The 26105-nt window shown below is 46.5% G+C and overlaps 1 protein-coding gene across 1 annotated transcript in view; it reads left to right on the top strand.

The window, feature by feature from the left end:
• TFAM (transcription factor A, mitochondrial) overlaps positions 1-26105 on the top strand; it is a 270156-nt gene that overhangs the window by 193521 nt on the left and 50530 nt on the right. The window contains exon 5 of the mRNA XM_086922455.1: positions 12506-12601. Coding sequence (XP_086778581.1) covers positions 12506-12601 — 96 coding nt within the window. The remainder of the gene's footprint in view (positions 1-12505; positions 12602-26105) is intronic.

Below are 26105 nucleotides of genomic sequence, written 5' to 3'. Positions count from 1 at the left end.
TGAAGAGTTCCTCGCTGTTGTGTGTTGTTGTCCAGCCGTACTTTGAACGATGTCTTTTTATGATTTTCATATCTGCTACCAGGTTGTGCAGGGTCTCTGCACAGCCTGCTTTGAGGAACTCACTTATTAGCTCACATGAAAATATGTGATTTGCCATTAAATACATGTGAGAACTTACAGAGGGTCCAAATAGCAAGAGGTTCTTTATTCAGACCTTTGTGGGCTGTGATAGTAAATATATGGTCAAAATCTCCATTGGCTAGTGGCCAGTTTTATGTAGGTAGTCCAGGTCCACAACTACGTGAATGCATTATTGAACACATTTAGTCTATGCAATGAAAGCTGTTGCCTATCCTAGTTCTCACCACTTAGTGGAATATCTTGATTCTAATGAAAGATTGATTAGCTTTGCAAGTGTGTGCATACATAAATGTTACCCTGGAGTTGGACCTAGGAAATTTAAATTGAGACAATTGGAGTGTAGGATCATAAGCATGTCAAGATGATTATCAGTGTTACCACATGATCCTTATCTTACTTTAAAAACAAATGGGCTTCACTCGGCTTCTGGGCGTTCAGGTGTTTGTATTTCTCTAGGTCATAAACCATAAGTGATTTATAATGAACCAGTGATCAGTTAGAAATGTGTGCTCATCACTCCTTTGTTTATATTATAACTTGGGATGTTGGCTGTTTTTTTTTTTTTTACATTTGAGTCATTACATGTTATGTAAATGTTATGTTAAATTTCTTATAAAGCGCTCGTACACTGATTAGTTTCTTGGCGCTGACTTAAGAATTTTGCTGGAGCCTTAAGTAATTAGCAGTCAACCAACTAGTTATAGGCTTGAGTGAATGGCCAGGTCTTAAAGAAGTCTACGGAATCTAACAAATTCAGTGCAGGTTCTAATATCTAAAAAGAGTGTTCCAGAAACTGGGGGCCAATACTGCAAACCTGCAGCCGCCTATGCGTTTCCGTTTATAGGAGGGAACGGTTAAGAGATTCTTATGTGCAGAACCTAAGCTCCGTGCGGGTAGGTATTTCTGGACAAGTCTGGATATAAATTTAGTGCAATCACCATACAAGGCTTTAAATATGAGACAACCAACTTTAAACACGCATCTTTGCGGGATGGGGAGCCAGTGTAACTCTTTCAAGGTAGGCGTGATGTGTTCCCGTCTACGATGTTGGGAAATCAGGCTAGCAGCCTGATTCTGAACCATCTGCAATCTTTTTGTGAGATAGAGCAGAATGCCGAAATAAAGAGAGTTGGCATAATCCAGATGAGATATTACCAGGGCTAAAACCACCTGGATTAAGGTTTCCTGAGTAAGTAATCTCCTAATCTCCTAATCTTCCTTATCTTCCTCAGTTGGAATAAACAAATGGAGGTCACAGCTCCTAACTGGGATTTCATAGTGAGATCACTGTTAATGATCACTCCCAGCTTTTGGCTGAGGAAGAGGGGTTAGGTGGAGAGCCTAGTTCACTTGGCCAGAAATGTGCATTCCAGGGGTTCAGGGAACAACCTATCAGAATCAATTCTGTTTTATCAGGGTTCCGTTTTAACTGGTTGCAGTTCATCCAATCACGTATATGTAACATTGTTGCCTGGAATTCAGATATCGAATCAGAGGAATTATCGATTTAGAACACCAGTTGCAGATCGTCTGCATAATTATACGTGCAAACCTTCCTATCTTTCAAGGAGTGAAGTAAGGGAAGAATGTAAAGATTGAATAGGTGGGGGGAATGTGAGGAGGCCTGTGGCACTCCACATGTTGTTGCCATTTTGGGTGCAGAGAATTGTGAAAGAGACGGCGCTCCTGGAAGTCTCGGAGATCGTTAAAGAGGTGCTGGACACGGGAGGCAGGGTGATGTTAGTCATGCTAGACCTGTCGGCGGCGTTTGACACCGTCCCCCATGAGGATCTCCTCACTAGGCTTCATGACATCGGGCTAGGGGGGACGGTGCTCAACTGGTTTCGTTCCTTTCTGGCCAACCGCCGCCAGACGGTCTGGGTCTCACCCAGATCCGCCGAGATGCCGCCACTGGGAGTCGGAGTGCCTCAGGGCTCTGTATTGAGCCCCACTCTATTTAACATCCTTATGACCCCTCTGGCGACATTGGCGGAGTCCTACGGGGCCCGGATCGTCTCTTATGCTGACGACACCCAGCTCCTTTTCACCTGTCGTAAGAGCGAAGAGTTCGATGGAGAAAGGCTCCGTGAGTGCCTTGGGGCTGTTTTTAGCTGGTTCTCGCACAACAGCCTTAAGTGCAACTCGGACAAATCTGAAATACTATTCTTCGGATGCCCATCGGAACCAGATTGGCAGGGATGGTGGCCTGCTGACATGTTCCCTCCCACTCAGTCCTCTAAGTGGGCTAAGAACCTGGGAGTTAAAATTGACAACGAGCTCTCGCTCAAATCCCAGGTTTCTACTCTCACGGGAACATGTTTTGGGATTCTCAGAATGCTGCGCAAGTTCTTTCCCCTTCTCTCGGAGCAACATCGGAGGATCACTGTTCAGGCACTCATAGGGTCCAGATTGGACTATGCAAATGTCCTATATCTGGGCCTGCCTGAATACCTCCTCCAGCGTCTGCAGGTCACCCAGAACGCTGCTGCGCGTGCAATTTTTGGCCTGCACCGCCGCACTAGTGCCTCCAATCTCCTTGTATCCCTTCACTGGCTTCCGGTGCGGAAAAGGATACTGTTCAAGGCCATGACTCTTGCCCATAAGGCCTTGCATGGCAATGGTGCCAAATATCTTCAGAGGAGGCTGGACTTTTATCGACCTGCACGATCCCTCAGGTCAGAAGCTCTGGCGTTGGCTCGGGTGCCACGCATCAAAAGGGCTCGGCTAGGCGGCCCGTCCTTTAGTTTCCTTGCTCTTCAGCTATGGAATTCTCTACCGGTGTCCTTGCGAAACACTGCAAATCTGCTTGTTTTCAGGAAAGACTTAAAAACCTGGCTGTTCGCTGGATAATTTGTCCCCTCTTTTAGGCCCCTGCTCTTTTACTGTTATGTTATCTAGCTCTCTTCTTTGGTCTGGAGCTCAAAGCGCCGGGACACTCCTTTGGAGTAGCCGTTGCGCTATATAAGTCCCATTTTAACATAACATAACATAACAAAGACACACTGACTGAGTGCATTCCTCAAGAAATTACTTAACCTAATTGGACGCTATTCCCTTAATACCGGCCGTCCTGACACATTCGATCAAGATCCTGTGATCGACCGTGTCAAATGCTGCTGACAAATCCAGCAGCACCAAGGCCTTGGAGGAGCCCTTGTGGGCTTCCTTCCGAAGCGTATCCAGTATGGTAAGTATTACTGCCTCCGTAGAATGAGCTGGGCTGAACCCTGCTTGGTTAGGATCAAGGTACTCCGACTGCTGAATAAATGTGCAGAGACATTTGGCCACGTAAGATTCCAATATTGTGGCCAAATAAGGAAGCAGGGATATTGCCTGATAGTTGGCCAAGGCCCCAGGATCCGCACCTGATTGTTTTTAACAGGAGGACAACTACTGCTTCTTTAACACCTTGGCTGCGATCGATATCCCTCTCCTGTGCTGGACCACAATTAAAACGGGTGTGGTCATGACGAGCTCAGCTCGTCATGAGCACAGAAGCACTGTGCTGCATGACGAGCTGAGCTCGTCATGAGCATGGAAGGGGTTAAAAGCTTTCGGAACACAACCCTGTGTTAGAGAGTCATTGAGTAGTGCCAAAGCAGGTCCCGGTAAGGTGGTAAAAATTTCTCTTAAGATGTGAGGCGGACAACTATCCGTGGATGATCCTGACTTTACTTTAGACAGAAGGTCCAAAAAAGTCTGATTGTCAATTGCTGGAAATTGCTCAAAAGAGCAAGAGTTTTCCAACATTGAGGGCGAACCCTCAAGAAAAGGGCAACAGGTAATACTGGCTTTTATTTTGGCAATTTTATCATTGAAGAACAAGTTGAGAGAGTTACAAAAAACTTGGCTGGGAGTAGATTTTAGTGTAACTATCAGGATTGGATAATTCGTTCACAATGGCAAATATCTCTTTAGACTTGTTGGAAGAACTTATAATTTTTAAAGAAAAATTAGCTGCTTTAGCCGAAAAAATTGCTTTTTTTATACTCTTTCAGTTGCATCAGATATCTCTCTTTTTTGTCTAGGGAATAATTAGTTCTCCATTTCCTTTCAGTTTGACGAAGTGCTAGTTTTTGGTTTTGTAAGTCTGGAGAAAACCATTTTTTGCCTCATGGCGTCTTGCTAACCGAATAATTTTTAGTGGGGCATGTTCATTACTAGCCTCGGTAAGCCATGCTGTGAGATTTCTCTCACTTGAATTGATTGTCGTCTAATGAATAGCGACTGTATTTGCTAGAGTGGCATGGAATTGGGTTGTGTTAATTTTATTCCAATTTCTAGCAACTAATTTGTTTTAACTTGGGGAATTTACTGTAGTAATGTCATTAATAGTAAACGGGATGATGGAGTGATCAGACCAGGTGCAAGGGGAGACAGTCAGTGCAGCTACTGTGACATTGGCTGTCCACACTTGGTCCAACGTGTGTCTCTTGTTATGTCTGGCCGTAGTTATTAGCTGACTAAGGTTTAGTCCAACCAGAAGATCATTTAATTCTTTAGCATGGGGTCCACCCTGTATGTCATTGGCCCAATAATTAAAATCGCTGATCAGTACAATTTTCGCATTGTTGGTAATTAGCCGAGCCAGCTGCTCAGCTATAGAGCAGGGAAATAGGGGCATGTTCTTAGGCGGTCTATACAATAGCACACAAATTAAAGAGTCGAAACTGACTCCAATTTGAGGACTAAATTATCGACTAAAGCGAAGTCAAGTGAAATTAAGTTTGTAAATCTTAAATCTTGACGCAAAATGGCCGCTACTCCCCCACCTCCATTCCCTGAAGTACGATTTGCTTGTAGGATATAATAATTATTAGGGAGAGCTGCTAAGATGTCAGGAGCGGAGTGCTGCGATAGCCAAGTTTCCGTAAGGAACAAGATGTCAGGTTGGCTTGAATCCAAGAGATCAAATATGTCCAGTTGGTGTTTTACCAAAGATCAGGTGTTGAGATAAGCGATATTAAGTTAAAGGTGAAAGTCTCTAATCTGTCTTGGGTGGGTGGATATAACATGGGGGAGTGGTCATTTCTGGAAAAGATGCCCTTATTTCCATGATCCCCTGTTCAATTAGTCTCAAGTTAGTACGGGGATTGAGAAGATAATTTCCAGAATGCAATAGTTTCAGATCGTGTGAAGAGTAAAAAGTTTTGGGCATACATATATAAATTAGGGCTGTTAATTAGCTGATATTAGTTGAACCATTTTATAACCATTGAAGTTTAAGTTGCTTTCAATATATAGTTACACTTTCATTAGGATATTTGTTGCAGTGACATTTATTTGTGTTAACTGCAACATTTCATATTTGAGCATGCACTTCACGTAGCAGCCTTGTTATATTAATTCGCTCTTCCCCGATACATTTCTATTAATTTTACTTAATTACTTTGAATGCCACTTAATGTAGATTACTGTTTATGGATACAATTCTAAGCCCTTTTTATGCTTACCTTGAGAAAGTCTGACCGCGATGGATGTCACCTACCATTTGGCATATTTTGAGCACTTTCAGCAATTTTATCATGCGTTTCGAGTATTAAAGACCAATGTAATATTTTTTCACCTTAGAGTTCTAGAGTACATTTTTCTAGTGCATTAGGTATAGAGATTTTTTATTTATTTATTTTTTTTTTTTTTTTTAAGACCTTTATTGAATGTATTTACAGAGGAAATAGGTACATACCAGGGCCTACAACCCGATGGGCCGGCCGCTACAGACGTATTCAACATCCAAACTGTTCATTAGTACACAGCCGTAAGGCCGGCAACCCTGGGGTCCGGCGGCACATCATAACGGTAATTTCCTACATATCGTCCTCTGAATCGTGTTTTACAGTTAGTAGGTCTTTTCATTTTTATATCCTTATGCTGTCTGTTTTCATTGAACATAACTCAAAACTGCGGCTCAAATTGTTCTTTGTACCCAACGGCCATTTCCATGCCTGCCTCCCTCCACTGCTTAATTTTTCCGTGTTCCTTGATGTAGCCACCAGTCATGTCACACTCACGGTTATTCTCTTAAGTCCCCTATGTGCTGTGCCGCCCACCCGTGCCCGCTATACATCCTCTTCGTCCTCATCCGAGCTCAGTTTGTCGACCTCAGGTAGAGGTTCACACAACTCTCCTCTGTATTTATTCCAATCGGACCACACTTTGTTCCATTTACGGGGGCAGGCCCTAAGCACTTATACCGCTCTCTCCGTACACATCAATAAGTCAATGTTCCTACTCCACATGGACGTCGTAGGTATTTCTGAGGCTCCCCATTTTTGTGCAATGTCTCTTTTTGCCACCATGATAGCTAACGTGGCCCATATAAGTCCATATCTATTTAGGTCGTTCGGTTCCCAAATGTTTAATAGGCACTTGCGTGATTCAGGGATGAGGGAGACTTGTAGTGTTTGTGAGATGGTACGCATGACCTGTCGCCAAAATTCTGCTATGAGTTGACATTCTCAAAGTGTATGGTACAGTGTTCCCTCTTCTCCGCAGCCACTAAGACAGAAGGGGTGCGGTGCTCTATGTATCTTGTGTAGCATGCACCGTGTGTAGTACATGCGGTGTAGGATTTTGAGCTGCACTAGTCTGAATTTTGCCGATATGCCCACTTCTTTTGGGGAGGCTAGTGCTTCATTCCATTCTGAGTCGTCAATATCTCCTACGTCTCCCACCCATTTGTCTCGTAATGCTACTGTGGGGTCTTTCAGATTGTTGATCAATTTCTTATATGTAAGTGAGGTAGCTCCCTGCTGCATGTAGTCGGTAAGTAACCTATCTTCCAGTGGTGAGGAGTCTGGTACTTCTGTGCCCAATGGTATCGCTTGTAGTAGCGCGTGCCTAATTTGAATGTACCTATAGGTTTCGTTCGGGCCTAGTCCATATTGTTTTTGTAGCTGCGCGAACATGATTACATTGTCTTTTCCCCATAAGTCCCCCACCGTGGAAATACCGATATTATCCCACTGGGTAAACCCCTTACTGTCTCAATTGCCCGAGGGCCTTCGTGTCCCAAAGAGGGGTTCATTTGGTAATTTTCCCCTTCCACCCCAGTTTCGCCTGCGCTGCATGCCATAAAGTGATTGTGTGTTTTGTGCGTCCTAACAGTCGCGAGACTTGTTGTTTGTTATAGAGCGGTGATAGCAAACAGTCCGTTCCTAGCTGTGCCCAATCTGCTCTATGCGCAGTGTCATTTCTTGGCACGTGTACCCACTGGTTCACAATTTTGAGTTGCGCCGCCCAGTAGTATAAATGTATATCTAGTAAGGCAATGCCCCCTCGTACCGGCTTCTTGTCAGTTTATCATTTGCGATACGTGCTGGGCCATTACTCCACAACAAGTTGGACACTAACGCTCTTATTTGCGTAAAGTAACGCAGCGGGACCAAGTATGGTGTATTTTCCAGGGCATACAAAAGACTTGCCAATGCCATCATCTTATACAGCGCCCCGCGCCCAAGGAGGGTCAACGGCAGGGTTGCCCAGTGCTTGACATCTGTTCGGAGACGTTCCAAGGGGGGCTTCAGGTTTTTGTCGAAGAAGACTGAGGCGCTGTCTGTGACATGGATACCTAGATACTTAAAGGAGTCCGACGTTAGTGTAAGGGAGCAGTCCAGCGTCAGCACCGGCCCTGGTCCCTTCAGCACGTAGATCACTGATTTTGCCCAGTTCAGTGTGTAGCCCGACGTCTTTCCGTGCGTATCGCATAGCGCTAAAAGCGCCGGGATGCTGCAGTCGGGATTCGTTAGGTAAATCAGCATGTCGTCGGCATAGAGGGACACTCTGTCCTTCCAGCCTTCCGCCCATCCTATCCCTTTCAGCAACGGTGTCATTCTAATAAGTATCGCCAACGGCTCTAGTACTAAGGCAAAAAGCAAGGGGGTCAGGGGGCAGCCCTGTCGAGTCCCCCGTGCCAGCGGGAGAGTTTGCGAGATGTGACCATTGGCGATTACCTGAGCAACTGGTTTGGTATAGAGTAGTCTGACCCAAGAAATGTACTTGGGGCCAAAGCCCATACGGGCCAGGACAGCAAATAGGTATTCCCACTCCACCAGATCAAATGCCATCTTGGCATCTAGAGAGAGGATCACTGCCGCTTCCGACAGGGAGTGAGCTCGGGCCATCACTCCATGTACCCGTCTAAGATTAAGGGCCGTGCTCCAATGGGGCATGAATCCCGATTGATCCGGGTGGATCAACAGATGCAGGTGGTTCAACAGTCTGTTAGCCAGCAGCTTCGCTAGTATCTTTGCTTCAACGTTAAGTAGGGATATGGGGCGATATGTGGAGCATTCCGCCGGTGGTTTTCCGGGTTTCGGTATGGCCACGATTGTCGCGGTGCGTTGATCTAATGGAATTTCTGTCCTTTCCAGGCTGTCTACGTACATTGCCAATAGGGGCTCGCTAAGGGTCTCTGACATGCTTTTATACCACTCTATGGGTATCCCGTTGGGGTCCAGTGCCTTCCCCGATTGGATCACCTGGATTGCGCTTTGTATTTCCTCTCCTGTCAGATCCGCCTCAAGTTCTTGCATTGCCTCTGGTGGAAGTTTGGGAATCTCTACGTTATTAAGGGACTCCATTGCTTGCTGTGCCGTGACTTCCTGTACTGGGGTGTACACTTTCTGAAAATGTTCCGCCAGAGTGTGCACTATATCTTCTGGGTGTATTTGCAGCTGCCTCTCCCGAGTATGCAGGTGTTGTATATCTTTGCTACCTCCTCTCCTCCTGTCTAGCCATGTCAGCATTTTCCCTGCCTTGTCCCCAATGTCATAAATCCTATGTGCGGTGCTTGAAATGGTATCCCTGACTTTCGACTCGAGGTGGGCTCGGTATTGATGTTGGCGCAGTTTCAGTACATGTGCAGTCTCTGTTGTGGGATTGGTCATGTGCGTCATGTTAGCCTCTTGGAGTGCCAGCTCCAGCTCTGAGAGCTCTTGCTGGTATGCTTGTTTATGTCAAGCCACTGATGCAATCGCGCTCCCCCGCAGGACCGTTTTATACTCCTCCCACAGAATTGAGGGGGAGGACACTGACGTTGTGTTTTCTGCAAAGTAGTATTTGGTCTCTATTTTAAGATCTTTTTTGATCTGGGGGATCGTGAGATAATTGGGATATATGGGATAGATTCTCGCGAGCTTCTTCTCTTTAGTGGTGAGGGATAGTAATACCGGAGAGTGGTCCGAAATTCCTCTCTGCAGTATGGTTATGGTGTCTACGTCTCTCATCCCATCACAGAGGAGTAAAAAATAATCTAAACGGGACAGACTATTGTGTACCTGAGAGTGATATGTGTTTTGCGTCACCGTGGGGTGGATATGGCGCCAGGCATCTTTCAGCCCCATTGCCTCCATGAAACCTGGGAGGGCAGCGGAGCCCGATGCGCGTGTCCTGATGGGAAGCGTGCCTTGCGTGGGGTCTATGATGGCATTGAAGTCCCCCCCTATGATCGTATCTCCCCTTGGGAGATTCAAAAGGAATTCCCCTAGTGCCGGCAGTGTGATGGGGTGGAGCGCTGGAGGAATATATACGGACACTACATTCCAGAGTTTACTCTCCCATTGCCCATGGACAGCCGCAAAGCGGCCCTGAATGTCTATCTTGTGTTGTATCACTATAAAAGGGGAAGAGTTTTGCACTAAAACACAAGTCCCTCGTGACCCTGCAGTAAACTCGGCATGCGCCGCCATTTTGTAGCCTCGTCTGTCGAGGGCACGGCATGCTGTCCCCGTGAGGTGTTTCCTGTAGTAATATTAGCGTGGCGCCTTGGCGTTTGATCGCTTGTAGGACCAGTCCCCACTTTATTTTGTCCCCTAATCCCCTAACATTCCATGTGAGTATTCGGAGGGGGTGCACCGCCCTGGAGCGCGTCACAGCGTCAGTGACTGTTGTGTGGGTCTGGTGAGCCATCCTGTGGTCTTAGGATCACGCCTGGTTGTCGCATCAATTGTGGTGACGTGTGTATGCTGCCATCTGAGGATCCGCATTGATAAAGTGTGACATGGTGTACCATAGAATGCAAAGTTTGAGCCAAAACTAACAGAACTAAAATCCCCCCCTCTACCCCCTTCTTAGTGTGAGTAACTGTGTGTTCAGTTCTAACTTGCAATTTGCGCTTAACAACTAAACAATCCCCCCACGCCTCCCTCCTCCCTGCCTCCCTGCTTAACTGACCTGGAACTGCCCGCCACCCCAACTCAGCAGAGTGCTTTACCCATCCAATGAACAGTTACTTGCTTGCTGGGGTGAAGTGTCCCCCGGAGCAGACGGTTCCCCTGCCCTCTCCGGACTCACCCGGGTCAGTGTTCAAGCGCAGTCCCACCAGTAAAGCCTCTTTAAGGTGTCACCTTGCGGTGTACCGGGAGTTCCTTATTCCACTCAGTCTTCTGCATCAAGGTGTTCCTGTGCGGGCGATCGTGCCGAGCCATCTCTGCCTGAAGCCGGTGATCTCGGTTGGCTGTCTCCTCGTTGGTTCTGGTTAGTCCTATGTGAGCGGCGGGGCAGTCCTACTTGTCTCCATCCCTCCAGCCAGTCTCGGGCCGACTCTGGTGTGTCAAAGAACCAAACCTTACTGTCTGCTACCACTCTTAGTCGCGCTGGAAACAGCATAGAATACGGCAATTCCTTGGCTCTCAGCTCCTTCTCGACTTCAAGGAAGGTCCTCCTCCGACGCGACACTTCTGCAGTATAATCTGGAAAGAAGGCAAGCGTGGAGTTTTTAATCTGTATTGGTGTGGCTACTCTCGCCGCTTGCAGGATCGCATCGCGATCACGAAAGTTAAAGAGTCTCGCCAGTATTGGTCTTCGGGGGGCTCCAGGCTTAGGTTTTCCTCCGAGGACTCTATGCACTCGTTCTACGGAGAAAAATTGCGATAGTCCCTTTGGTTTGAGCTGCGTCTTGATCAGTTCCTCCACGTACAAGTCCATGGCGCGAGTGCCTTCTGATTCCAGAACCCCAATAATTCTTACGTTGTTTCGTCTGGAGCGCCCTTCCTGATCATCCAGCTACTCTTTTAGCTCCTTATTCTCCGCCGCCACACGCTCCATCGCTATTTGTAGTTCCGATACGTCCTCCACTAAGGATTTCGTGACCACTTCGACCTGCTTCACTCTCTCGCCCATTTTTTGAAAGTCAGCCCGCAGCAGGGAGACTTCTGTGGCCTTGGACCCCAACGTCGCCTGTACCTGCGCCAGTGCCCTCATTACGTCTTCAATCGTTGGTTTCTTGGCTCCCTCGCCCTCCGGCGTCTTCCCCGTGGACGTGCGAGGCTCCGATTGAGATGGGGCATGTTTGTCAAAGGCACATTTTTCTAACCTGGACTGTGATGCGTTGCCTCTCGGGCCTCTGCCTGCCAGGTATAGAGATTTTTGAGTAATGCAACCATTAAACGTTATCATCAGTCTGCATTTCAGCTATTCTAAAGTTCATCAATAATAAAGATAATTCCTTGATTGAAAAGAAAGTTTCAGTATTTTTAGTCTGCCCATGACAAGTTGATAACTCGATGCTTAAAAATCAGAACTTTTAATTTCAATGGGCCCAGTAACCAGGCCCATCAGCAGTCACAAGACTGTCTTAATGAGGACCTCTATACTCTAGAATATCAACCAGCAGCAATATCAGCCCTACACCATTTGTAACTGGATGCAGTGAGTGGTGTGAGGGGGCAGCAATCCTCCTCACTGCAGAAAGTTTTCCATTGTGGATATTGGTCTACTTTAGAATTTTTCACAATCTTCCTACTACGCCAACAAAGCAGAAACTTGGTTTGTACTTACTAATTTGGTTCCTTAGTCTAACCTTATTGTCCGCATTAACTGCATTAACAAAACCTAATTTCCATTCTGCAACAAGGGAGTTTCTTTAAATCTAAAAGCTGCTGTGCTAAAATTAATTCTTATGAAGTGGTGCCCATCTTCGGTACTGCTTACGTTATTCTTTTGTTACTATAAAGGGAATTAAAATTGTATTTCACAGCAGATGAGTTTTTAATGTACGGATTTAATTATAATTCTATTTTTTGAAGAAAGAACAAAATACTGAAATGGGCTCTCTCTTTCTGTTAACTTTATTTTGAAAATGAGAGATTTGTCAATTTAAAAGTCTGATCCCAGTAGTAGGCTGAAATATTCAAATCTTTATAAAGTGAGAGCGGATATTTATGATCGAGACCAAAACTATTTGTAACATTTTCTTTGCGTTGATGCACATTTGCTGCAGAAGTGTAGGCCTTTGCAACATGTTTTTGTTTCTTAGCAAAGTTGGTGTGAAAGTACTACCTCTTTTTGGAAATGTGTCCAAGAAAACTGTTGACCTTCTGTATATATTTGTTCATGTTTTTAATATTTTTCTACTATTTATTAGGAGTTAACAGTACTCGGAAAGCCCAAAGGACCACGCTCTGCTTTCAACATATTCATGGCCGAACATTTTCAAGATGCATCAGGGAATTTTGTCACGGTATGCCACCAATATCAAAATGTTATCATTTTCGCTTGATAGTTTATTGGTTTATTAATCAACAACCTTGTGAAGTAAACTCACACGTGAGAATGCAACAGATGTTTGGGGCACCTCAGTGGAGGTCAGTCTTGAACTTTTTCTATTTCACATGTGAATCTTTGTGTATAGCAGAGGTCTTCAAACTTTTTGATGCCGAGACCCCCTTGTAAAACCTTTTTAGGCGTAAGGACCCCCTTCCGACAAAAGTTTCTAGAAACTGGTACTGCTCATCATCAACTTTTGACAACCATAAATGCGCCTTTTAGACCTCATCACATCCCTCCATCATTCATCCACCCACACTTTCACACATCCATCCACCCACCCTTTCATCCTTCCATCCATACATCCATCCTTCATCCATCCACCCTTTCATCCTTCCATCCTTTACCCATCCACCCTTCCTTCCATCCACCCATCATTCATCCACCCACCTTTTCACACATTCATCCATCATTCATCCATGCAACCTTTTATCCATTCATACATCCATCCACACTTTCATCTTCCCATCCATACATCCATCCTTCATCCATCCTTCATCCATCCACCCTTTCATCCATCCATCCATCCACCCACCCTTTCAGCCATCCATCTACCCATCATTCATCCCCCCCACCTTTTCACACATCCATCCATACATCCTTCATCCGTCCACCCTTTCATCCTTCCATCCATACATTTATCCTTCACCAATCTATCCTTCATCAATCCACCCTTTAATCCTTCCATCCATACATCCATCATTCATCCATCCACCCTTTCATCCATCCATTCACCCATCATTCATCCACCCATCTTTTTACACATCCATCCATCCATCATTCATCCATCCACCCTTTCATCATTCCATCCTTCATCTGTCCACCCTTTCATTCTTCCATCCATACATCCTTCACCAAGCTATCCTTCATCCATCCACCCTTTCATCCTTCCATCCATACATCCATCATTCATCCATCCACCCTTTCATTCATCCATCCACTCATCATTCATCCACCCACCTTTTCACACATCCATACATCCATCAACCATCCAATTAACCCATCCTTTACCCATCCACCCTTCCTTCCATCCACCCATCATTCATCCACCCACCTTTTCACAAATCCATCCATCATTCATCCATGCAACCTTTTATCCATTCAAACATCCATCCACCCTTTCATCCTCCCATCCATACATCCATCCTTCATCCATCCACCCTTTCATCCTCCCATCCATACATACATCCATCCTTCATCCATCCACCCTTTCATCCCCCCATTCATACATCCATCCTTCATGCATCCACCCTTTCATCCTTCCATCCATACATCCATCATTCATCCATCCACCCTTCCATCCATCCATCCATTCACCCATCATTCATCCACCCATCGTTTTACACATCCATCCATCCATCCATCATTCATCGATCCACCCTTTCATCCATCCATCCTTCATCCGTCCACCCTTTCATTCTTCCATCCATACATCTATCCTTCACCAATCTATCCTTCATCCATCCACCCTTTCATCCTTCCATCCATACATCCATCATTCATCCATCCACCATTTCATCCATCCATTCACCCTTCATTCATCCGCCCATCTTTTTACACATCCATCCATCCATCATTCATCCATCCACCCTTTCATCCATCCTTCATCCGTCCACCCTTTCATTCTTCCATCCATACATCTATCCTTCACCAATCTATCCTTCATCCATCCACCCTTTCATCCTTCCATCCATACATCCATCCATCATTTATCCATCCATCCTTTCATCCATCCATTCACCCTTCATTCATCCACCCATCTTTTTACACATCCATCATTCATCCATCCACCCTTTCATCCATCCATCCTTCATCCGTCCACCCTTTCATCCTTCCATTCATACATCCATCATTTATCCATCCACCCTTTCATTCATCCATCCACTCATCATTCATCCACCCACCTTTTCTGTGCCTCTCTCATGGGGGGGGGGGGGGGATCAGTATCTCTCTGCGTGGTCTTCCTTTTTCTTTCCCGCTCATGGGAGGGCATCCATATGCCTCCCTGCTGGGGGCGTGGGACGTGTCACAGGACCCACAGCTCCAGGTGCGCAACATCCATTGAACTCAAAGGGCTACACTACAGCCACTCCCCCAATCAGACCCCCGCCCAGCTCGTGTATGTGAGCCGGGCTGTAACAGCTTCAGGGACACACACACAGTCACACCTAAGTACTTGACAGGTCTTTCAAAGACCTTTTACTTCTTAATGAGGCGTTGATGTTTTTCACACCTCGGTGTGAATTAGGCCTCCACTGTGAGCACCCTCTATCAGCCCAATGCCAGGAACTGCACTCTTCAGAATCTGCGACCCCCTTCCCAAGACTCCACGACCCCCCTGGGGGTCGCGCCCCACAGATTGAAGACCACTGGTGTATAGTATTTCGCAGCGTCTTCAGAGTTGTACTTAATAACTATTTAAATCACTCTATCTGACTTATGTCTCATGTCCTCTCTTCACATCTGCCTATGAATGTATATCATTTAACCAGGAGTGAACTATGGGCATCTTCGACTACTGTCTACCTCCTTGACGATGGAAGACAATACAAACCTAATTGTGACTCAGCTCAGTTAGCTCCTCAGTGACCCTCTTCCCCTATTATCCTATATGTGTGCCTGTGGTAGTTAGCTGGAAAAAAGGGTTGTTTTCTATCAGGGAAATGTCTTTTGGACTTGAGAATGTGAAAGTTTAGAAAAATAATCCTTTGAATTAAAAACACAAATTGTCTGTAGAAGGGATTGATTGTTGAAATTGTTCTCTTCAGGTTGCAGCTAATAGTGAGCACAGGCACCAGGTTTTGGAATGTTTAGGTTTTGTTTGTTTTTCTGAATAAATTCTTGATGAAACAATGGATAGTAATCGGGTCCAGGGAAGTATGCAGTTCTGTGATTGAGGGGTCTGACTGGCAATTTTGTTTTGGAACTTCCGGAGTGCTGCACGGTCGAACGCAACACACACACAAGGACCAGGAAGGTTTGCGAATTTTAACTCCGCAACCGACGATATAGTATCAAATTCTTTACAAGCTGGTCTGAAGTTCCTATCACTTTCAAGAGATAAGACCTACTACTGGGAACATCATGTATGTGTGTCGATACATGCACAGACGAAATACCTCAATGAACCACTAGTCTAATACTGTTGGTCTTTGATCCAACTAGTGACGGAGTCCTAAATATTTGATCGATCACAGACAAGGAGATGTTTTGATTGTTTGGAGTGGTGAAGATTCTTTCGCCCTGATGAAGCCTTTTAAAGGTGAAATGCTTTGGCTGCATTTGTAAAATCAATAAAATACCATAAAGAAATTGAATAACCAGCCAAGTCCTACAACCATCAATATTCTTCAACATGATATATATATATATATATATCATGTTGAAGAATATTGATGGTTGTAGGACTTGGCTGGTTATTCAATTTCTTTATGGTATTTTATTGATTTTACAAATGCAGCCAAAGCATTTCACCTTTAAAAGGCTTCATCAGGGCGAAAGAATCTTCACCACTCCAAACAATCAAAAGATCTCCTTGTCTGTGATCGATCAGATATATATATATATATATATATATATATATATATATATATATATATATATATATATATATATATATATTTGTGCTCCCTGTCTATTTAACTCTGAAAATTGATTGTAGTTGCCTCTCTATTTGTATATATTTCTGTAGAAATAATTGATTGTTGAAAATGTTCTCATCAATTTGCAGCTAACAAGGAACACAGGCTGGTTTTGGAATGTTTCGGATTTGTTTGTTATTCTGAATAAATTGTGAAACAATAAACCACAATCGGGTCCAGGGAAGTGTGCAGATCTGTGGCTGAGGGGTTTACCACATAATTATGGATATACAGCACTTTTAACATTTACTGTAAAAGTAGCAGATTAAAAAAAATTTAAGCTCTTGCCACATAATTTAGATAAACATCCCACATAATTTGGTCTTGGGTGGAATCATTATTCTAGTGGCTGTGACAGAGGTAGAACGTTCCATAGTGCTTTGGTGACTGATGAAACCCATATTTCGCAGCGATCCATAAAATATATATTCCTTATTTGAGGGGTTCATGTGACCCAGACTGTTTCTGATGCCACAGTAAAACCTTAATTTGGGCTTGTATTTTTCTCATATGTACTCCTTTTGACTCTATGAATAGCTGCTTGCTACATCTCCTGACCTTAAGGGCTGTTTTCCTTATCATGATTATGTCCGCTTGTCACGTGACTAACGGACACCATCAGTGCAACCACCCTACATCACTTGTTTTTGTACAAAAAGTTTTGGAAGACTTAGGCAGCCTTTTTACCAAAAGACACAACACACGTCCATGTTTGGCAATTCGGCACTCTACCAGCGTTCTTTGCTCCCCTCTCCCCTCTCGACAGAGAAGGAGAGACTCCTTCGGTTGGGTCCAAGAGGGCTTGATGCTTTTAAATAGATTGTACCAAGGACCATCGAGTGGTCAATCTACTTTTTCTGGGGTCACAGGAGCAATGGAATGGAAGGCTGTGCAGAAGATGACCTTTTGGTGGAGGCAGGTCCTCTGTATTAACATAAATAAATAATATCGTATTTATAAAGCGCAAACTACTCACCCTTACGGGTCTCAAGGCGCTGGGGGCTGTCGTGGAAATTAAGTGAGCTATTGCCCAGAGTCACATGGTGCTGAGCTGCTCTGCCACCAGAGCCGGGGATTGAACCGTGAACCCGGTACTCCGAAGTCAGCTGCCATGACCACTGCACCACACCTTTCCATCAACAACACATTAGCCAGGAAGTGACCCCTGGAAGGTCTGAGGGCCCATTCCACCAGGGCAAACCTGCCACCACTGCATTAGCGCTAGTTTGCCTGTCCATGATCTCTTCCAGACAACTACTTGGTGGTCATGCTCACATTCCCGAAGCACTAATGCCTTGACTGAAAACTCAGGCAGGAATGACACTTCGCCCGTTCGGTTTGGGAAGTCTTTTTGGTCCGAGCCCACTCTACAAACCCTCCACTTATGGAGGTGCTGCTTTGCAATATATTCTAAGGAGATGCATCTACCGTTAAAAGTATCCATCAGAAGAAAGTTACTTGCATTTGATGCTCTTTTTATTGGATCCTCTTATGTAATCAAAGCCCCCCCCCCCCCCCCCCCACCACATTTAATTGAGTGGCCTCTTTTTAACATTAAAAAGGTCCCAGGTTAGTATTCAACACATTGTTACCATAGTTGTTCATGCTCTGCGTCTGAGGGTGTGGAAATAGAAAAGACAAGAAACTGACATCAGCGTGCAGGGGTGGGAATCCACCACTTCTGGGGCAGTATGGAGTTGGCACGGATCCACACAAAGCCACGCAGCCGCTTGTGGGAGCACTGCTACAAAAATATCTCCGAATCCAGTCTGGTGTCAGGGCGATAGTGTAAGGGATTGGCCCTGATTGTCCTCACACGGCTCCTTCATAATTTTAACTGTACTTATTGTGTGCTGTATTAATATCAATATTAGCCTTCCCAGCTTGCCATTGAACCCTGTTAGTCTTGTGGGGTAAACATCTGGTCCCTTTTAGCCAGAGAAAAAGATACTGCAAAAAGATTCCTGTGTCCAGCTGTGAACTTAACCTTATTTAATAATCTTGTCATATCCTTGCAGAGACCGCATCCTGAACCAAGACAGTCTGTACCTGCAGTTAGGCACCACCCCTGTGTACTGACATCAGTTTCTTTCATTCCGTGCCTTAGATGCAGATCTCTTCCAACTTCTTCCGTTGTACCGGTGCCAAATTTCAACAATAAACAGTGTTAGGAAAAATGCCGCCCCTACAAATTCAGCAGCTTTTAAACTGTGAAATGACTGCTAGAAGCTGATGCTGATCATTGTGCCAGAGAAAGTTTCTCTGGTGCCTGGGTTTGGGTCACATTTGGAAGTCATGCTACAAATGCTCCCTGATGCTCCGGAAGCTTACAAGTAGCAGTAAACGAAAGTCTCTACTATGGAACATAGAACAGGATATGCATGAGAACACGAACCAGCACCAGGCCTATTGGCTGTTCTGCTCCTGAACTCTGTTCAGTTCATCAGTTAAGTCCAAGTTGCTCCATAAGTACCAGCAAGCCAAGCTGGGTTCATCCTCCCTCATGACTCCATAACAGATGAGAAGATGCCCAACTCCATAGGCATCTTCCAACCCTGAGCCCATTCCGAGGCTGGCTAAGTGCCCTATTTCCACAGACTGTTGTTGAACCTGTAATAGATAATTAAAAGATTTTAAAGAGGCCTTGTTGCAGATATTCAAGTGAAATCCAGCTGCCCCTAGATCACCCCTTTGGGCTCCGCAGGGACTAATAGTCTTGCGTCTACTGGCAGGCCATCCCTGGTGCTGACTAGCCCTGCTGAACGTCTCCTCGTTCCTTGCCAGTAGCAGCCCAGCATTCCACTCTGGCCCATTACTTAATGTTGCACCAACAGCACCAGTGCCAACATAGTGTGGTAAATATTGGATTTACCGTCTTAATTTCTATGCAGGTAAGTACTTAATCAATAATAACTCAATCGGAAAGAAAAAAACAGAGTCCGTGGTGTTAGAGTTCTTAGGGGTTTTATTCCTTAAAAAGGAATCGTTCCGGAACTGGATATCATGTTCCTGCAACCACAAGGGGTTCAGGAAGGGATAGAGCAAAATTTTATTGACAATACATAGCTTATATACTTAAGTTACATTATAGAAACCAATACAGTAGGCGTAACAGCTGAGAGAAACAAGATAACAGCATCCACGTGGTAGTGATACGTAATTAGAAGGCGTGAACTAGGCGTGAACTGGAGGTGTGTGCTAGAAACGTCACAGATAGGTGTCACAAAGGGGTGGCAACAAAGCAGAATCTTGTAATGTCAGCAGAAATCTTAGGTCTGGATGCGCGCGCAGCTGCATGACGTGTGATTGTCGTGGAAACTGGAGGGTGCAGGGGACTTGACATTTACACTAGCGGAAAGAGACAGAAGTCTGGCATGTCAGATCAACTCGTACTTCTATCATATCTGATATCTGATGTTTGGGAACCATATTATCTAAACGGAAAAGGTCTCTGGGGCAGAAGCTATTCTATACTGACTGTGAGTGCGTGTATAAGCGCCTAAGTGTCTACATGAGAATGCGAGGGGCATGGGCCTACCATGGTAACAGAGGCTATGAATTACTTGCATGGAGACAGTGATGCCGAGCCCTTTGCTCTGCAGCTGGGAGGATGTTTACTTAAACTAGTAGGCAGGAATGTATTTTCAAGGAGCGGAACAGATAATTCGAAGGTTGTAGTCAGTCTTGGCAGGCAGCAGGCTGAGCTGAGCGCGGTGGGCCGCGCTGGAAGTAAGTCAGAGTTCACGGGTACAGAGACAGCCTGGGCTGAGGCTTTCAGAGTCAGAAGCCAGAAAAAAGGCTCGATGGCAGAATTTCAGGGCCTACTTCGCCAGAGCAGAAAAACGTGTAAAGTACACTACAAAAAGACGTTGGCATAGCATACTTAGAAACAGAATATTCAACCCATTCAGGGTGGGTCTGAAAAAGGACATGTTAACGTTGGACGCAAATGTATTTGCGTCTTCATAGCTTGCACAGGAGGGAAGTTACATGCACTTTAAGCTGGTACATGGAGACAGTGGGGTACACGCTAGGGAACACAACTTGACCATAAACTTTATATTTCCTCAATAGAATACAGTGGCATCGGATTCAGGTCCGGTCCAGACACTGATCTCTGAACCAGAGCGGATGTCTGCCCTGGGAGACCTGTGTTGCACAATGAAATCACCAAAATGCAGCTCGACCATTGGATGGTCCACAGCTTGATCCTCAACACCAGTTGGAGGCCATCTTAGGCTCTGACTCTGAGGCAGTTCATGGGTTTCAGTGGGTACCACTTGATGAGGAGGGAAGCAACTTGCTCCCACTTAACTACACTGATGCTGGATTGTGCATTTAACTACAGATGCAAGTGAATTGGACAATTCTCCTGAGTCAGCATTAAAATCTCAATCTCCAACAGGTCTAACCACAGAGGAAAGTGCCTCCTTTTAGGTGGGTGTCCGCAGGTCAGCTGAATAAATGAATAAAATGCTACTTGTAAAGCACGCAAAACTGCTTTCAAGGAAACCTCTTGGCACTGCCCGTGCATAATTATCCCTAAAAAGAATAGTCTTCAGATCTTTTTTTAAAACTCTTGATTTGTTGTCCCTTAGCTCTTTAGGTAAACTATTCCACAACTTTGCCTCTAGAGGGGAAAAAGAACGACTACCACTCCTTACCGATGGGTCCTGGAAATGGAAAGAAGTCCCTGATTAGGAGACCTCAGATCTCTACTGGGAATATATTTGCTAAGTCTCCTATGGAGCCAGAGGACCCTTTTTATGGATTGCTCTGAAGGTGGTCAGTGGGCCTTAAAAATAAAGCTTCTATTCACAGGTAAACAGTGGAGCTTTCTTTAATCCTCCCCGTATGGACTGTCTTCTTGGGCAAATGAAAATCACACGTTTTGCACAAGCTATAGTTATTTACCAGCTTTGATGGGTTCCCCAGGTAAAGAGCGCAGGAATAATCCAACCTGGAGGCCACCAGAGCCTGGACAATAGGCTTTCATGTGTAACTGGGTAGGAATTTTAATTTTTTTTGTAAAGACTTGAGTACCGCTAAACAATGTTTAGTATACTCCTAGATTTGTGATATAGAGGAGGGATCCATATCAAATTTTACTACAAGGTTTCTCACCACTGCGACAATAGAAGATCACCAAGATCTTTTGTCCTTTGAGGGGGGGGCTAAGGGAATCAAGAGACATTTTCCAAATACTTTTGTTTTATTGGAGATGCACTTAAGACCGCTCTTTTGCATCCAACTTGGCCCAGCGGCATGGCAGCCTTAGAATCTATTTACACCATGGCAACATCCACTTGCTGAAAGGAGAGCAAGAGTTGCGTGCCATCAGGTTACAGTATTACATTGAATTCTCTGGGTTCTACCCACTTGGCCAGAGGCGCCAAATAGACTTGGGGCCAAGCCCTAAGGACCACAGTGTCTTAATTCCTTGACATTGAGGTAAAAGGGTGGAGGTAAACTGCTTGAGTGCCATCTGATAGAAAGGATTGAATCCATAGCTTAACTACCCTTCACCCCGACTGCTACCAGTTGCTCCAACAAGATTTTATTAGACATGGTGTCAAACAGCCTCCGGGTCCCAAATGATGGCAACTGCTTTATTACCTCAGACTAAGAAACCAACGGCGGACCCCACCGAACTCAAGAACTACCGCCCCATCTCGCTCCTCCCGTTTCCAACCAAAGTCATCGAGAAGACCGTCAACAAGCAACTGGCAGCCTTCCTCGAGACGACTGGATCCCTCGACCCATCTCAGTCAGGCTTCCGGGCCAACCACAGCACCGAGACCGCCCTCATCGCTGCCACTGACGACATCCGAACCCTGCTGGACAACGGAGAAACAGCGGCCCTCATCCTCCTGGACCTCTCCGTGGCATTCAACACTGTCTGCCACCGCACCCTAGTGCAGCGCCTCAGCAACGTCGGAATCAAGGAGAAGGCACTGGAATGGATCATCTCCTTCCTCGCCGGAAGGACACAGAGAGTCCGCCTCCCCCCGTTCAGATCAGAAGCCACGGAAGTCATCTGCGGCGTCCCTCAGGGCTCCTCGCTCAGCCCCACCCTCTTCAATGTCTACATGAGCCCCCTTGCGGCCATCACACGCCAACACAACCTGAACATCTTCTCCTACGCTGATGACACCCAGCTGATCCTCTCCCTGACCAACGACCCCGCCACCCCCAGAGCCAACCTACACGAAGGGATGAAAGACGTGGCCGAGTGGATGACGACCAGCCAACTGAAACTGAACACAGACAAGACGGAAGTCCTCATCCTGGGCTCCTCACCCTCCGCCTGGGACGACTCCTGGTGGCCCCCCGCCCTGGGCAACGCACCCAAACCGACAGACCACGCACGCAACCTGGGCTTCATCCTGGACTCCTCCCTCTCCATGACCAGACAAGTCAACGCCGTCTCCTCGTCCTGTTTCAACATCCTGCGCATGCTACGCAAGATCTTCCGGTGGATCCCCACCGAGACCAGGAAGAAGGTCACCCAGGTCCTCGTCACCAGCCGTCTGGACTACGGCAACGCCCTCTACGCCGGAACCACCGCCAAGCTCCAGAAGAGACTCCAGCGTATCCAGAACGCCTCGGCGAGACTCATCTCCGACGTCCCCAGACGAAGCCACATCTCCAGACACCTGAGAGACCTGCACTGGCTCCCGATCAACAAAAGAATCACCTTCCGGCTCCTCACCCACGCACACAAAGCCCTACACAACCAAGGCCCGACGTACCTCAACAGCCGCCTCAACTTCTACGCTCCCAAACGCCATCTCCGCTCGACCAGTCACGCCCTCGCCGCCGCCCCCCGCATCCGCAGAGCGATAACAGGAGGAAGGTCATTCTCCCACCTGGCCGCCAAGACTTGGAACTCACTCCCGACCGACCTACGCCTGACCCAAGACCACCTCTCCTTCAAGAAGAAGCTCAAGACCTGGCTGTTCGAGCAGTGCGGACCCCCCCCCCAAGCACCTTGAGACCCTCCGGGTGAGTAGTGCGCGGTATAAATGCCTATGATTGATTGATTGATTAAGCTAATTTCATGGAATTAACAGACCTCTAAGAGCGCAACCTCCCTACTAAAGCTGGTGCAAAGACTACATTTTGTTGAATGCAGGATCGTGTTCGACTCTGGAAACTGGGTAAACTGTTAATTCAACAGTTTTTCTAGTATTTGTCCCCCAAATGAGGGATTAAGGAAATTTACCTATAATTACTCCGAATTGTCTGGTTTGCATTGTTGTTGTTTTTTTTTTTTTAGTGTTAGCAGTAACACTCGAGCTCTTTTCCAACAGAGGGACTGCAACCAATTGTAGAGATTGGTTGACCATCATGTTAATTGCTTAGGTCATTCTTGGAGCTGTCATTTTTAGACTTCAACGGGGTCAAGGTTCTAAGGGGGACCTCTATCAAGCATTTAAGGCTCCGAATTCAAAGTCTACTAGTAAAATGCTACCAAAATCATTCAGTACTGCTCTATCACTATTAGTCTGGTCAAGTGTGACATGGGGCAGGGAAGAGAAATTCATACCTTTAGTAAACTTGGAGTAGATGTTCTCCACCTTCTCATAGAAGTAATCAGAAAGATTATCAATTAGAGGTTGTGACGCAGGTATTTTTTGTTTAGTAGCGTCGGGGGACAACAAGCATTGGCAAAGCCAATAGGTCTCGCCTATAAGAGCTATTGCTTTGGCAATGTTTTGTAGCTATGCTGTACAGCAGCAGGGTTGCTTTGAAGTGTGGTTAAAGCTAATTTGAAAAAGCACCAGGGAGTTCGTGGGGCGTGACCAACCAATATGGCAGACGGGACGTGAGCCTTTTGAGCTCCCAGTCTGTCCGAAAAGCCTGCAAGATCCTCTTACCTGATCCTCAGACCAGCAGAGAAAGGGTGACACCAGCCATACTAACGTTCTGTCGGCTTGGGGCTGATTCATGGGCGTCTGGAGCGGGTCACTGAGCAGGTGCCATCGCTGCTTGCTGGCCCTGCTGAGGCCCGGCAGCCCAGGACGGAGAAGGTGAGGCCTGTGGCAGAAGTTGTTTCGCTGTGTAGCGGAGGAGATGAGGGCTGCTGTGTCGGCCGCACCGGAGGACTGAGAGAGGCTGGGCCCCCTGCCCTTCTGCAGGAGACTCTGGACTGTTGCAGTGGTGGCCGCAAACTAGTTGATGCTAGTGCGTAGTTGGGGCCCGGACCGGGCTTGAGGCACACCCTGCCTGTGATTGAGCGCGGTTGGAGGCCCCCCCCTTACCTGTAGTGACCCACTGTGAAGAGGAAGGCACCTAATTAGACAAATGAGGCCTGTCGAGTGGATGGAGCACTCCATTCACATGGCTGGAAATTTTGGGTCATGCACAATTTTTACACAGACCGCAGCCTGGCATCCCTCTATACAGTGGAGTGTCATGTAGGGAACTTCGGTGGAGCTGGTTCGCTGCCCCTGCCCCTCTGACAAGATAGACCACTGATGAGTGTGGGGTTGTACTGGGGACCTTTACATCAGCGCTCCGCCAGCCTTATTCGGGACACCACCCCACTCACTTGAATATAGACTAATTGAAGGATCCTTTGGGTTGAAAGGCCCCTTCTGCCGTGGAGCTCGCGGACAGTGGACAGGGTGACAGTGGGACCAGCACTGGGGATTGACTAGTATTCATCTACCCCCCAACCCCCGCTGCAGAACCTCCGCTGGGTCATCAGGTAGCAAGCATCGTACATCATTGAACTGCCACACTGCTATGATCATGGGCAAGGACAAGGCAGCGATGGCGGTTGTTTCAAACACCATAACCCACTTTATCTTGCCGAGACACCATCCCAAGCGCATAACCAGACAGAGTGGGGGTGAAGGGCCAGAAGAAGAAGAAGAAGAAGGCGAGTGCCCCAAGCCCTCCCCGGGCGCAACTCCTAGCCGCTCTACAGGGATCCAGGAAGGCATTGGAAGACTGGATTGAAACAGTCTCGATAGACGTTGACTTGCTCCATGCGGATTTGAGAAAGGTGGCAGATAAGGTTGTGGCAGCTGAGGGTGATATTGCAGAACTGTGTTGAGACATGACAACCCTTAAACATGGCCATGAGGACACTAGAGCAACGGGCAGAAGGACGTGCTAGACGCAGTAACAGCTGCATGTGGGGAATCCCAGAAAAGGCGGAGCAGGGATCGACCGAGCAATTCCTGGAACACTGGATCCGTTCTCTACTCCGCCCTAAGGGACTATCTACTCTGTTCGCGATTGAGAGGTCCCACAGGCTGCTGGTGCCACCCTCACGCCCGGGCGTGCAGCCCAGTGCTATAATAGCGAAGGTTCTGAACAGAGACTGTATTCTGCATGCTATTAGGGTACGACAACATCTTCAGTATGAAAACAATAAAGTTACTATATACCAAGACTATTCTAGGCAGGTCCAGGAGCTCTGGAAATCCTTCTTAGGGGTAAAGCGAAAGTTAAGAGTTACAGCTTCTCTATCTAGCCACATAGAAAATCTTGGCACAGGGCGAGGCTCACTTCTTTGAATCCCCAGAGGAAGTTTGGGAGTGGCTCGAAATCCAGGGAGACTGACCTTCTCCATGGGAACTGCCGGGTCCGAAGCGGAGATAGGGGTCTCGCCGAGGCAGGGCCCCCCCCGCAGCGGTCTGGCTGGACGGAGACTCACGACCCGGATACTCAATTGGAATGCAGGATCACGGTGGGAGAGGACGAATCGTTGCAGTTGGACGCCAATATAGACGCTTGGTCTCCGGATCTCCCGCCTTTGGTCGC

This window comes from Lissotriton vulgaris, chromosome 5 (genome assembly GCF_964263255.1).
Source record: "Lissotriton vulgaris chromosome 5, aLisVul1.2, whole genome shotgun sequence".
In the NCBI taxonomy this organism is placed as follows: Eukaryota; Metazoa; Chordata; class Amphibia; order Caudata; family Salamandridae; genus Lissotriton; species Lissotriton vulgaris.
This window is presented reverse-complemented; position numbering and strand designations above follow the sequence as displayed.